The sequence below is a fragment of the Chaetodon trifascialis genome, chromosome 1 (genome assembly GCF_039877785.1).
Source record: "Chaetodon trifascialis isolate fChaTrf1 chromosome 1, fChaTrf1.hap1, whole genome shotgun sequence".
NCBI lineage: Eukaryota > Metazoa > Chordata > Actinopteri > Chaetodontiformes > Chaetodontidae > Chaetodon > Chaetodon trifascialis.
The window spans coordinates 21011720-21026708 of NC_092056.1; the positions used below are offsets into that span (position 1 = coordinate 21011720).

General features: G+C 39.8%; 2 protein-coding genes across 2 annotated transcripts; both read right to left on the minus strand.

Annotated features, from left to right (window-relative positions):
- Nucleotides 1–2833: 2833 nt before the first annotated feature.
- nmbb (neuromedin Bb) lies at nt 2834–3779 on the minus strand. Its single transcript, XM_070968405.1, has 3 exons — nt 3561–3779; nt 3143–3330; nt 2834–3018 (listed from the first exon to the last, which is right to left on the minus strand). Exons 1-3 carry the CDS (start codon nt 3724–3726, stop codon nt 2965–2967), a joined length of 408 nt encoding a protein of 135 aa, XP_070824506.1. The 5' UTR covers nt 3727–3779; the 3' UTR covers nt 2834–2964.
- Nucleotides 3780–5758: 1979 nt separating this feature from the next.
- Nucleotides 5759–11094, minus strand: sec11a (SEC11 homolog A, signal peptidase complex subunit). Its single transcript, XM_070960207.1, has 6 exons — nt 10912–11094; nt 10234–10343; nt 7975–8124; nt 7611–7730; nt 6295–6352; nt 5759–6177 (listed from the first exon to the last, which is right to left on the minus strand). The coding sequence occupies exons 1-6, from the start codon at nt 10960–10962 to the stop codon at nt 6127–6129; spliced, it is 540 nt and encodes a 179-aa protein (XP_070816308.1). The 5' UTR covers nt 10963–11094; the 3' UTR covers nt 5759–6126.
- Between the last annotated feature and the right edge of the window lie 3895 nt (nt 11095–14989).

Sequence of the window (14989 nt, forward strand, 5' to 3'; positions counted from 1 at the left end):
GAGTTCACACACTTTTCTCCTCGTTTACATGTTAGACAAAAACAGAAGATCTATTTTCATACACGTGAGTCAGTGTAGTGACAAAGTGAAGAGAGGATAATAAATCACTCAGGAAATCACTGTCTGCATGGTAAACATAACAGTGTCCTCCTGTCTGTTATGTTTGCTTAAATTAGAATGCCCTCACATGACAAGTGAAACACATTTATGACCAAAGCTTTAATTAATGAAAGACAAAAAGAAACCAATGACATACTGTAAATCATGACATTACTGAGCCATTACTGTGGTAAATTTGTCACACAGCAGCAGTTTAGGATAACTGGAATTATTTTGCAGCCACATTCCCCCCTATAGCTACTACACATACGTCACATGAACATTTCATTTGAATTATTTTAATCACATCATTTACTGTCCTCTTAAATGGCCATCTATATGCATTACCAAGCTTTAGTCATTGTTAGATACAATCCAGTGCGATGGCGAATATTTAAAATTATAAATGTATTGTTGTCTGGATTCACTCCAGCCAACAAAATGAAAAGAATAAAATAAAATCAGATTTGTGCAGGAATAACATTTTTTTTTCCACTAAGTTCATTTTATGGTGGTCTTCTCTTTGGCAAGCATCGACCCTCCTGTGAATTTAGACGCAGAGCTGTTCATTTGAGCAGGTTGACAGAGGGAGGGATTACTAGATAAAACTGGACACATAAAGGAATGAAGCGTTTATGAGAGCAGACATTCAAAGTAAACTCAGGGCTCAGAGATGCTAAATCAAACCTCTTATTCCCCCAAGAGTGAAGAATACGCTGTGAGAGCTCTCAGCAGAGACATTTCTTTTCTCAGCAGTTAACACTGCAACATGTTTGGATCTGCAATTTTAATTCACAAGAGGACTGTTATATTCTGTTATGCACACATTCACTCATACACAGATTAATGATTATAGCATCAACACGTCAAGCTGCGCTGTGCAACAAATTAACTGTTGCCTGCATATCAAATGAATTCATAAAGGACACAGTGTTTGATGAAATTTGTCTCAACATTTGCATCTGTGCTATCAATGAAAAACAATAAGCTATGGCTGACGCATTAATTTACGACATAATGTCCTGAATTTCAGCTGTTAAAAGTGTTTTCATTGCAAAGACCAAGGAACAGTTTGTACATTCACCCAAAAAAACACAAATCGCCCCCAAAAAAACTGAAGAATATGTTTTTAAATTGCTCACTCTCCTCAAATGCTTCCTCACATGTAAGTTTGAATGCTTTTCTTTAGGCACTTAGATGTCCTCTAACCTGTCAAGTTATTTTTCAAATTGTACCCAATTTTACAACCTACTAACCTACTTGTGTACAATGTTCTGCACCTGAGGGTTCCAGGATCTCAAGGCTGTTATTTGGCAAAATCATGACTACGTATTTATAGAGAAAGAGAAAACAATTTCTTGTCCTCCACTCACCAAGACTTGGGTTTGCATTGAAAAACTTTATACAAAGACCTGATCATACTCTTTGTTTGTTGCAAAATCATTGAGAGTGTATACTAAGATTTCAGTTTACTGGTCACACCTTATGAAAATTGACTAATATAATATAACAATAAGAGTAGACAAATAATTAGGAACACCTCTCAGTATCATTCAATACAATTTACTACAAACTGAAGCCTCCAAAAGACCGTAAAGTTGATTCAACACCAGTTTCAACACAAGCTGAACACAGAGCCTGCATGAAGGGAGCAATTTTACAGGATGGTTGTATCAGTCTACATTAGTTTTACCTTGGTGTGCCTAATAAACTGACAGCTGTGTTTGTGTTCTTCATTCTGATGTACTTATTGGGCCACAGCTGTGGAGTTATTCAGATATCGAGGCTCACAACTTTCATCTCTCGCTTGAATAGTGGATTTATAGTCTGTATGTTTCCACCCACCACTTTCGACAGGGAGCATATTCCTCACCTTGAAAATGACATATAACAGCAGACAAAGCATTGTGGGAGGGTTATTGAAATAGCTTACCCATTACCTACAAAAGATCAGCCCAAGGCAGAGAATGGGCCATCTCACTTCACCACTATTGATCGAAAGAACAGATCATCCCCTTATGCAAAGGACAGGGAGAGTGCAAAAGATAATATTGATCTCATGTTGAAATATTCAGGAAACTGGAAAATGTGATTTATATAAGCTGCCTACATCTGTATTTATATAAGTGTTATTTTGGATAATGCCTTTGGCACAAACATGGAAAAAAAAAAATCATACTCATGCTGACCAATCAGCCCTTTGTGTTGGGCCTATAAATAAGGGCTGTGAAGGTCACACGTACCAGACCCCCATGAGGAAAACATAAATGTGAAAAACTCAGAGTGAAAGTTTGCATGTTGTAAAGACCAACATTTAGCTACAACTATAGAAACTTTTCTCTCTTTGTTTTGGAACTTTAAGCGACACTTGCACAATGAGGCCACGATGAAGAATGAGTCATATTTCTCATTACAGGTGCTCGAGACATTATCTAGCTTCTGTCTTCTCCATAATCATGCGCTGATACTGATACTGATACCCAGAAGCCATAATGAAGTACTGAATGCTTTCTTACATCAGTCCTTGCTGGTGTTAATTGGGTCAGGACCTCATAAATCAAACTAAATCTATCAATTTACCATAATTCATCAGCCAAAGTCACAGTAATGCAAATAATTGTTTTATTTAATATAAATAACTTTAAACGACAAGACAGTGCGACATATCATCATCAAAACAAATTGATAAAACCTTCAGGTGTATGGCAAATGGCACATGAGCTGTAAACTAAGTATGACAGTTACAGTAAATTGCAATGATGATGAGCTGGACACTGTAGGCTGTGTCTAATTTCTTTATTTAAACCCATGGGCCCGGCTGGCCGGGGATCCGTGTTCATGCGTGCCAGACCTTCATCTTCTGTATCACTTTCTGCTTTGGATGTAGCTCCCTAAAATCTTCATCAACAAGTCAGCCTCCTGAAACAGAGTCCATAAAAGCAAAATTACACAATGATCATATCAGTCATTTTGGTCCACAAAAAAATAAAATAAAATAAATAAAAATAAATTAAAAATTGAATAAAAGAAGTAGCCTACTCGCCTGATTTTTCGAGCGGCTCTCTTGTGTATCCACCTGCGCTTGCAACGCCACCCGCAGGAACTCTTGGAAAAGCTCCCCGAGAGCGCTCTCCTCCGCCGGCAGGGTCACCTCCAGCGCATCAACGCCGTGTCCCTCACCTGCAGGCAGCAGGGGGGCATCCATCACGCTCTTTTTACCCATGAAATGTCCTGCAGAATCAAAGAAAACCCCATTCATTTAGATTACAGATAGATATTAGATTAAGTGAGACCTGAATTAGTGGCACGACAAATTCAACATCGTTAGAAGCAGAAAACGTGGTCATGAAAATAGAAATGTATTACACGTAGAAAATATCTGAAATAAAAAATATTAGAGTCCCTCCAATACAAGCATGACTGCTGGATCCACAGCTGTGTGCCCAGGAGATGATTCTTACCTGTAGCCCAAAGATTGCCTCTTGGATTCACTTTAATTTTTGCAACTTTATTCCTAAGCTCAGTCAGGTCGAAACTGACCGCGGCGGACAAAGACACGAAAGAGAAGAAGACGAGGTAAGTAAATAAGCCACAGTGGCAAACAGTATTCAGTGTAAACCCTCTCATGTCAACGCGGAGTGGCGAGCTGTCCACCAGGGCGCAAATGTCCAAGCCTCCTGCGGGTCGTGGATTGCTCAGACGCATCCTGCTTTTATAGCCTCCTCTGAGCGGGGTGGGCTCTGTTTATGTTGCGTGTACTTTTTATTTAGCCAGCTGCGTGAATCGAAACGTCCTCAGTCATTGACAAGGTTCCGTGCGTCTTTTACGCACCACGCGAGTCATCTGTAACGCACGGCAGATGTGAATGTTGCTGAAAAACAGTCTAATCTCAACTAGATGAGCAACAATGTAACGTGCTAACAATCAGTGATGAGTGATTAAGCGTTCGTTGTATTTTTCCCGGTTAAAGGTTAGAATGATTTTAAACTTTTTGGCCATAGTTTGGTGACGTGATGGAGTTACCACGGACAAACAGCTGTATATACCTTTATTTGACCAAGAGTTCCTCAAATACATTCATCATGCTCTTACAGTTCATGTGAGCAGATCAAATTTAATATACCACCACATACAGTGTACTGAAGCCATCAATAAAAGCTCCCTAAAAATTGAATTCATTCCTTGGAGGTTGTGTACTGTTGGTGTGAATTGTGTGACCAGATCCAAATGGCAGAGGTGATAGCTAATGTTTCCTTCTAGGGCAACACATATAGTAATTTCCTGCCCAAGTCCCCCTACCCCCAAACCCCAAGCTCTCAGGGACAGGGACAGGCCCAGCCCCCTTACAATGAGCAACATGACATTTGGCCAGTTGCAGCATGCTGCTACGATCACCATCAGTCCTCTGAGGACAGCAGAACCTGCTGATTCTCTCTGTTAATTTAGAGCTGATAAGACAGGCCTCTTTGTCACTTCAGGGTGCTAAAGTTACAGGTTCAGTGAAAAGGCCGCAGCTTGTATCTTGCTCTTTTAATAACCTTTGGCATTCACACAACATACTTGTGATTTCAGACATTCTGCACAGCTGAATGTCATGTCAATTAGAAGACTGTCTGACCATCACAGCATCACTCTCTCTACGTTCACAGATGAGATGAACTGAGACAGCCATGCTTTTATGCTGTGTGGTATTTTCCTTAAAAGACATGATGGATATTTGCATCTCAGGCTCAAACAATTGCTTCATGCATCAAGGGGCACAGTTACAACACAATGCTTTGTTGGCTCAGGGTCACAACAATAACAAAACTGCACAAAGTTGATCTAAAAACAAATTAAGTTTAAAAGCACAAGACGTCAAGTCTAATCAGTTCAATGTCTTAATCCACAAGTTCTCTTGTATAGTCATGACCACTGAAGCACATTGTTTTGTGTCAAACTGCTGAAAAAAAGGCCCCACCTGACAGGAAACAGTCAAGGTCTTTGAGGTGTAATAGTTCCTCTGAGTACAGTATTTCAATAGAGTTTCAAGTGGATCCATATCAAATTATACTGTATGTTGACCATACCACTGTATGATTACTGCTGCATTCTGGTGCTGAACAGCCTCAGCCCCATTCACCTTGATAAAATGAACACTGAAGTGTGCTCACATCGTATAAATGAAGAGAAGAGCAACAAGGTTGACGCTTGAAGCACTAATGAAAAGCTCAGCCGTCTTTAAGAGGCACAGCCTGTGCCCCACTCTAGTGACCTTTATGTAAGAAAGTTACCAACTAAGCCACTATGCCCTTTTTTCAAGAAAATGTGAGAGCAAGAGTTTTTTTTGTTTTTTTTTTTTATTTGACTGAGGCTGGTACTGGCTCCATAGAATATTTGGATGATTTCGATTACTCTATAAAACAATACACTGCTCAACATTACGAGTAACAAAAAAGTCCATTTAATATTTCTATTTCACAGCACCAGAAACAGAAACATTTAATTTTCCTGCAAAGACATTTTGCTCATCTCCTCTTAAAACAAGTGCTGACAGAAGACATTCCTACTTTTATCGATTGATTCTGCATATTAATAAAACCAGATGTAGAGTAGACATCCTCTGCAGTGGCTTTAGTGACAAAGTTAATGAGACAAAGAGTTGAAATAATCCATAGTGAATGGTAACCAGATTTCATATTTAATATCATTCATATTCAGTTGTCATAAAATACTTCACATATCTTTTTCAAAGACAATGATTCAACAGGAAAGAAACAAGACTTAATTTATCTCGATGAATGCTCTTTCACATTCGGAGGATTACAAATAAAGATCGATTTCAAACTAAATCTAGCCTAATTCCCTCACAAAAATATTTTTAAAGCTTGGATTTTTCAAATGTAAACACCCTATCCACATTTCTACAAAATGTTCAAACAAATGGTACAAAAGAGCCAGTTGGGTTAACTTAGTTCTGTTTTGAAAGGCATGACTGAGGCTTCCTGGACGTAGTTTATTCTTCTGGAGTCCTGAAGTTTGGGCACCTCACTCCCGATGGACCAACACAAAGAGACCCAACATGAAGAGAACCGCATACTGCAACGGCAACACAGCACATTCAGCAAATTAGATGATCGCGCTGAACATTTTGAGGAGTAAAGATGGAACAATTCTCATCAACTGTTACTGGTGCAGCTGGGTCGACCAACTTACTTTGAACTTGGGGTAATCGTTCATGAGAATGGTGACAATTCCGATGTATGGCACAAACCTGCAGATGACACAGATGCTTACAGTAAGGAAATATCACAGATGCATCATAGATGTGTGTTTGTAAATGATAACCTTTCACACGGTATACAACTTAAGTTGTGAATTAAAAACTTTCATGACTCTTGTTAGTATAAGGGATGCAATCAGACATTACAGAAGGGCAGCAGCTAACTTTATTGCTTCAGTGCTTTATCAAGCATTTGCTTTAAAATAGCTTCATGAAGGGTGCAAAATGGACAGAAACAGAAGGCATTTCTGTGTCTTACATGTCTTTGTAAATGGAAGGTTACCCTTTCCATACGCTAGAGACAAAGCAGGCAGCGTCATTTCCTGTCACTCATCATGTCAGCTACACAAGGTGCGGCATTGGCTGGCTTACTGCCTTCACCTGAGAAGATGTTTCCACAGCGCATGCTGTGCGTCATAGCATAGACCCAACTAATCAATGATGAAATTTGCTGCCAACTATTTTTAGAATCAATTTTAATCCATTTGATCAATTAATTGTTGCAGCCCTACATCACAGGAAGCAGAAATGAATGGGGCCTAAGCAGTAAAATTAGAAATGAAGGTAAAACATAGCAAAATAAACCAAAGCGTTCAATACCCGCCCTGACAACAGGAGCCAGGGACGAGGGACACACCGGTCACTCAGTCACTGATGGTAATTGTGGGTGTGGGTGTCAGTGGGGCGTAGTGTTGTTGTCAGTTTTGCTTGTGGCAGACAGGGGAGAGTAGTGAGCCCTTACTAACAGCATATATAGTGCAGTTACAAGGTCATACTCTCTGTTTGAACACTGCGGGTCAGTCAGACCTCCTGACAATACACCTCTCTTACATCTTGACAAGCACTGATGAGGATGACTTGCTTGTCTTTGTTTAATATAAGATCATATAAGATAATATAACAACCTTAACCCCCAAATCTGAAACAGAAAAAATGTGAATTTGCTGCTTTTTGAACATGGTCTTGTAAGCAGGGCAATCATACTCGATTCCATTAAACTGAACAAGTGTGCCTTTTACCGATTCCACCCCCTGCAGGAAAGCCTTGGTCACACACATCATATAATCTAAAAGACTATTGATCTAATACATATTCTCTGCTAGGTTTTTAATTGGTTGTAGTTCCCTCTGGTTTTGAGGTGCAAACATATCTTTCTGATACTTGCGGCCTCCGCTATATAGCAGATCATCTGTGTTGCTATGTTATTAAGACTTCTGTATTATAGATTTTCTCCACACTAACTACTTACCCTCTAGCTCGTCCCACCACATCTTTTTTCTCCAGCCAGTGTTGGCCCTGCTTGTACAGTCCTCTGTCATCCACTGCATTGTTGTCCCCTTTGGTCAGGAACTTAATGTCCCCATTTTCCCTGTGGACAAAGTGATTTTAGACAACAATGTACACCAATTCCTCGTTTTCAACACATCTATGTCTGGATGAGGATTCATGATAAGTGTGAAATATCACAGATGCCTCTCGAGCATTTTTAGATGCAGGAGCTTTTCAACCCAGCTCTATGAATGCTGAGGTTTGATGCACAGGCTTGGCACTCAGTGATACGGAAAGTACAACTTACTCATGGACAACGACATAAGTAAAACATGTATTCTTACTTTTCATGGATCTTTAGTACTCTGTGTACTATTGGGATTTCTCTGCCTTCTATTCTGAAGACGACGATCTCTCCGACTCTGATGGGATCCTCTACCCGGTTGGTGAGAAACAGCAGATCTCCTCTGTGGAAAGCTGGCTCCATACTGCCACTGAAATGAACGGCAGACACACAAAATTAGTGAAGACCACTGAGATCAGGACAGACCATTTGATGCTCGGTGCCTTCACACCAAACCCGTTTGGTTATGTTAAAAAGAATCCAGGTCAGTTTCCCCAGATAGTACAGTTCATTTGGGCTGGTGTGAAAGCTGCCAATCAAACCCTGGTGTGGACCAAAAAACCAGACTGAGACTGCTTGAAAAGCTGGGACTCAGTCTGCTGTGAAGCAGTTTGTGGAGTGAAAGCAAGCGAACGACCACAGCGTTTGATCATAGCGGGTATGTAATTTTAGCATTACTTCAAAAGCTAAACTACTAATAAACCTCTCTGCAGATTGAAACTGTTCAGAAGTGTTCTTTTAATTGACCTGTTTAAGCGACGCAATCATTTAGTAACCATGGTAACACATGTATGTGCTGATTTTCCCTGATTAATAGGTCAAAAGCTGTTAAAATTGCTGTACTTGTGCCCTACTCAGTGTACTTTGGCAGTTAATGAAGTCCGTTAAAAAGTGTGTAACATATGGCTCATCTTCGTTAGCATCGCTATCATCATTTCATTGTGAGCTCTTTGTGAAACCAAAGATCTTACATATACATATCAGAACCATTAAAGTGCTGCATAAACTTATGTCCAATCAATGAGTCATCTGTCAATCTGTATGACTTCATGTTTACTCCTCTTGGTTCATTTGTAAAAACCCAGTGTGAAAAGGAGCCGGAGAAGAGCCAAAAGAAGACATGGACTGTGTTTACACCTGGATTAACATGGGTGTTGGGTGATCTGATCAAAAGTGGACAGCTGAGAAACACAGCCAGTCACACCTGTATCTACCATGCATCCCCAAGGTGTCCAGCTGACCACTTGGGTTCAGATCTTGTTACTGCTTACATCACTTCCACTCCACAGTCAAAGGGCCACGCGCACAGTTACTACATGTCAACAGATTTGTTAGACATGGGCTAACAGCTGGCACAGAAAACTGAAATGTTTCAAGAACTAAGAAACATGTATGGCCAGTTGAGAGTATCAGGCCAGAGTCATTTATGACTTGCAGATGAGCACAGGGCAAGATGAAAAAGGAAGTTGCACTCTAACCACACCGCTCCACTTTTCAAATGTTGGTGCATTGTCACCAAAACAGCCACCATGTCTGCACCAATGAGGTATGTTCCTGTTACATGACTGTCAGGGACACATCAGTAGCATTTACACTGCAAAAGATATGGCCAGTTATGACTGGATCACCTTGGAAATGTGTTAATACCAGGAGTAAACAGGGTCAATCTTTACTATTGTAAAGCCCCAAGAGACAAATTTTGTGATCTGAGATCCTGGGCTATTTAAATCTAAGTGACTTGACTTGATTGAGGTGGTCATTATGGTATTCTTTGTTGTTGGTAAAATTGATGAAAAACCACTGGTTTGTTTACAGATGTATGAACCAAAATGTATGACCAGGTATAACCGGAGCTAAGCAAACGGACTCTGGGCAGAGATTCAAACTTCCCTTCCCAAACGGTGACGTTCATGTGATCTTCCAAGGAGTCATGTTTTCCATGTGGAAACCAATAAAATCTGATTCTGTGCTCGTACAGCAGAGATGTAAGCGATTCTTCGTGGTTGTTCGCTACATCAGTTCAGACTGAAGCCGTGGGTGATGCTCACCCTGTCACCATTTAAACTACAAATTTACAGTAGATAGATGGAGATTCTTTAAAGTATAGAGTGCATAAGTGGGAAATTAAAAATCCTGTGACTCGGTCACTCCAGCTAATGACACGCTTTCTGGTACAATGTAGTTTGAATGTTTGCAATTCACTACCAAAGCCTTCACCTCTTAGTGTCTCCCTATGATGATTCACAGTTAGTCATAGCTGAAAATGTGAACGGCCAAAAACCAGAATTGTATATTCTGTTGATGTACAAACCTTCAGCATGAAGCCAACAGTAACTTCATAAACACTTAACCCACTGTCTTCTCCTATTCAGCCAAAGTTAGCCAAGTTCTCACAACACTAACTCTCATCAGCAGAGGCTGGAAATGCCACATTAAGATGTAATGAGACTAAAAAACCCAACACATGAGACCAACTTACCTGAGAACAACAACAATTGGACTTTCACTGCCAGTCACAACCATCAGTCCCTTCCAGATCATCAGCGCAGAGGAAACAATCATACCAAAGTTCAGCACCTGGTAATAGAGCTGCAAACAGAAAAGCAATATTATCATTTTTAAATGCTGTGTGTGCCAATAAAAGTATAAATGAGACCGTTTCATGTATAAACTAGCTAAGGAACAATTGAGGCTAGTAAGTGAACCATATGTCTGAGATTCTCTAACCCGACCCCCACTAGTTTCCACAAAGGGGTCGCTAATCTATTTGGGGTCCGCTGAAAATAAGAAAAATAAAGAGATAGTCACAAGATGAGATTTATTTCACTGGCGGATCACTGGAAAGCATGTCTGCCATTAGACTTAAGCTAACAGTGCCATGACAATAGTGTGGTAAAATGAGGGAAACAGCTAGCTAAACTGAAGTCAGGATTAATATTTAAACACGGTTTCTGAGTGTCTTTTACGCCGCAGTACAAATGGGATATTTTGAAAGACATGTGGGCATAAAACAGTTCACTTTATATGTAGGTAACAAGTGACAGACAGGCTGCAACGTGAAGAAGCGGTCGGCGGCTAGTTGCAGCTAGCTCTGAGGTCTCTGATCATACAAAGAGGCGGTCGTAACATCAGAGTAAACTAAAGCTCGGGTACCTACCTGCCGCTTGTTCATGCGACGAACATCGTCAAGAAAGTCTAAAGATAACATTGCTGCAAATACTACTGGGTAGAAAAAGCACCTAAATCACATTAAAACGTTTAAAGTCACGGGCATATGGATGCACAGTCAAGCAGCGAAACTTGCATCCGAATCTTCCGGGTGCGCTCAACCGGAAGTCCCGCCCGCCTGCGAGCGCTGTGTTGAGGTGTCAGTTCAGGATACGAGAGCGCGCGGAGGGGCCCTCCAAAAGCTGACGGCTCACATGGAGCGTGCTGCGTCCTGTGTTTGCTCAGCGGTGCTGCACTGAGGGTTAAGACCTGCCAAAATGTGATCAGTGAGAGAGTTCAGTTAAAAAATGGACAACAATTTGTCAGTTGCTTTGATTTAAAACAGCAGGAGATCAATTATTATTGTAGTAGCCAAAATTAATCATTAGATAGTTGTTATTGTCTGTTAATTTAGCCATATGCAACACAGAGGCACTTACAGGAAATAAAACAGGGCCTTAAAGGGAGTATCATGCCAGCTGGGCTTTAGTTTTTCCAAAACAATTTTTCCAAAAGAATTTGTTCAAAGTAAAGCTAGTTGATAACTTTGTCATTTGGTGCTGGGCAGGTAGAACTAGTATATGGGAACTTTCTCAATGCAAAAAGCTGCCAGTTTCTGACAGAAATGAGGTTGATGAAAGCGGTGAGACTAAATCAAAAGGATGAAAGGCTCTACACGCTCTTCACAAGCAACCCCTTTCAGCTAACACATTGTTGAATGAGGCAGTGTTTTATTAAAAATATTGATGACTGAACCTTAAAAAAAATCTCAGTCTTTGGCAAAATATTCAAAATTTAGAGTAGCCTTTCCTTTAAAATTGTGAGTGTCATAGTTGTCATAAATCAATGCATATCACAAACCAAACAATCACCAATGAAAACAATTACTCTGAATTAATAATTTATGACACATTAATGACTGCCTCTAAAGGTGGGTAAACTCTATTCTGCAAATAAAATAGAGCAGAAAGTAGGTTTAAGAGAGTTTACTTTCCCCTACAGCCTGATAAACAGTTAATCAAAATTTAATAATGTAACGCACAGAAAAAAAAACTCAGTTGACAAGTGAGTGAAGTTTTCAGCACCACTAATAATTAACTGCTTTCTTTTATCATGGGACACGTCTAATTTCCTGGAGGAAGTGAGTGTGGCTGAGTAAGTGATAACATCATAGTGACCACACACGTGAAATCCACTAGCCATTTTTACTTGTTGACTTAGCCTGTGAGGATTATTAACACATATGTTACGCATGTTTGAGGCATCATTAAAAAGTCAGATTTTATGTTAGCATTTCTATGACTCATATGTAATTGTGCATCTGCCCTCCCCCCAAGTGCTTCAAATTTCATTCTAATGTCACAATATGATCTGTGACTATGTGTTTTTCTGAATTGTGTTTTGTTTTCCCCTGATGTAATGTGTTTTATCATCACTGTTTGGTTTTCCTGGGGACGACCACGTTTGCAGGGACACAATAATTAAAGGGTCTATGTCATACTGACATTGCGTTTTGGAAATTGACCTTATAAACAAAATTTAAAAAATGATGTCATTTTTAGCAGTCTGGGTTTATATCTCTCCACTGAAGAAGAACATACACACTGTACATAAATATTTTTTAATGTGTCACACAAGATTAATCATCAGATCCAGTGTTAAAAGAGAAACATTATATTCATTTGTCCCCTAATTCAGATTTGTATATGATCCAGTCTTTCAAACCAGCCAAACAAAGACCTAAGTTACCTCAAATCCTTAGAGTTTTGTGTTATCAATTCAATGTCTGGTATAGTTTGCAACAAAACTTTTGACCTATATGTGCAATCTGCGCTATGTGCCTGAATATGCACGTGCATTAATGGCATAACATCAGCTGTCAAGTTCCCACACACTGCAGAGTTCAGTTATTCATTCATTTCTATCTCTCAGGCTGATTCTAACCTCAAATTATTCTTTGGTTTAACTTTTTTTCCCCTTGTATATTCATCAAAGGGCAATATTTAACTCAACTTGGCTAGCTCAATACTAAATCAACAAAGCAGAGTGTGAATGCTGTTTGCAAAGCTGAATTTCACAGCTGGTTTATGACAGCTTTAGACTCCATTAAATTGTTGTGATCTTTCAGCATGGTGGCCATACACTCGCCATTCTTCACACAGAGGATGTTGTGGTTGCTGCACATCCTCTGTTGTGTTTTCTTTTAAGCAGAGAAGGGAAGTAGTTGTGAGGTGATACTAACTGTTCTCCAAATTATATTACAGACTATTTTTTGAAACTACATCCCGCTATCCCACTATTTCCACTGTTGTGGAAACCATTATTAGGTAAGGATTAGGGTTAGGGTTATTAGGTAATTCACCAAACTGTTTGTGCACATTGCCTCCTGAATATCCTGGTCTATCAGGGTGGTAGACCAGGGATTTTGATATAGATATAACAGATATGTCTTGACACCCAGCTGTCATAAGACTGGGTGACTGTGGTGAGCTTAATGCAAAACATAATTGAGCAGATTTTTGTTTCACTTAGCAGCACATTGATGTGGTTTCCTCTATTCTTACCTCCAGCTGCAGTATTGGAAAGGGAGACTGCACAAAGCCCAATTGGGCCACACTACCCCATGTGCATATCCATGCATATACAGCAATTAGACAACACTGATTTTATTCAGATGTAGCCTTTAAGTTCCCCCATGAGAGGAAATAACGTGAGATATGCATCAGAATGTCATTATTTCATAGTCAGCAAAAGCTTTCTGCGATATGACAGATTAACTCAGCACTGACAGTCAACTTAGCGATGGCACCGAGACCACAGGCAGCCTGCGACTTTTGGTGTACCGGAGATAAAACTTTTTTCAAATGCCAACTAGTCTGTGGCATTTAGGGACGTGTGATCCTTTTCATATCACCTGCCTAAATGGTCTCAACTACCCTGGCCCACCAGTGATAATTGAGGTCATTCAGGAACAATGATGTGAGGTCAGAATCGTAGCCTTGTGTGAAGCTGGATCTTACTGTAGGTTCCAGACTTGGCAGTCACTGCTCCTGTTTGTCTGTTTATTTCCCCATTTTATTTCATGAGATTTTACTGACTTTACATTCTCAGCCTAATGTCTGGCTGAATGTAAAGATATTATTCTGTATCTTGATACAGCCTTGTACAGCTTTCGTAGACCACTTTTCTGCTATCTGTTGCCGCTGTTATCTGTCCAAACCATCAAAATGAAATGCAAATAAGATTTTCAGTGTGGAGCACATTTTTACATGTTGCCACATAATGAGAGTGAATGTGAGACTGAAAGCTGCAAGTGGGTTTAATGTGCTAAAGACCTGGTTCTGAGTGCAAGAACCTCAACTCAACATTATGTCAGATTAAATGAAATATCAATCACTTACCCTGAATGTACACACAGAATATCTACAGTTAGGGACTAACGATTCTCTCATTTGCTGTGCCTTATCATGGATATTAATGCTGACATTACTGTGAGTGATCCAGTACACTTTATAGGATTCTGCCGGCGCTACTCAGTGCAGCAGGAAGAGCTGTGCCAATGCATCTTTTCTATGTAATTTCCGTGCTTGCCTCATAATTTTTTGCTGTGATGACTAGCAGGAAACTCTTTGTCTTAAGGTATGTCTCACTGTCTGAGGTTATTCTTCTCAGACAATTGTGATTTTTCAAATAGACAAAGATACTGGCTGTGTGAAGATATACACAATTTTGTGTATATTTTGTGATGGGTATGTCACTTATTGGGTATGTCACTTGAAAAACATAACAAAGCTTATTATACTATATTCCACTTTTGTCTATTGTGCTTATTTGTCATTGCCAGTTTGAAAACTACTAATTAGTGACCCAGTGGAGCATAAAAACTGCATTAGCAGATGTTATGCAAATGCGATACAGACAGTGAGAAATGTGCTTAGTAGGCTGATCATCTTCCCAGATAAATCAAACATTCACCTCAATATCTCTGCATGGCGACGTCGTTTGTGCAGGTAAACAGTTTACTTGTC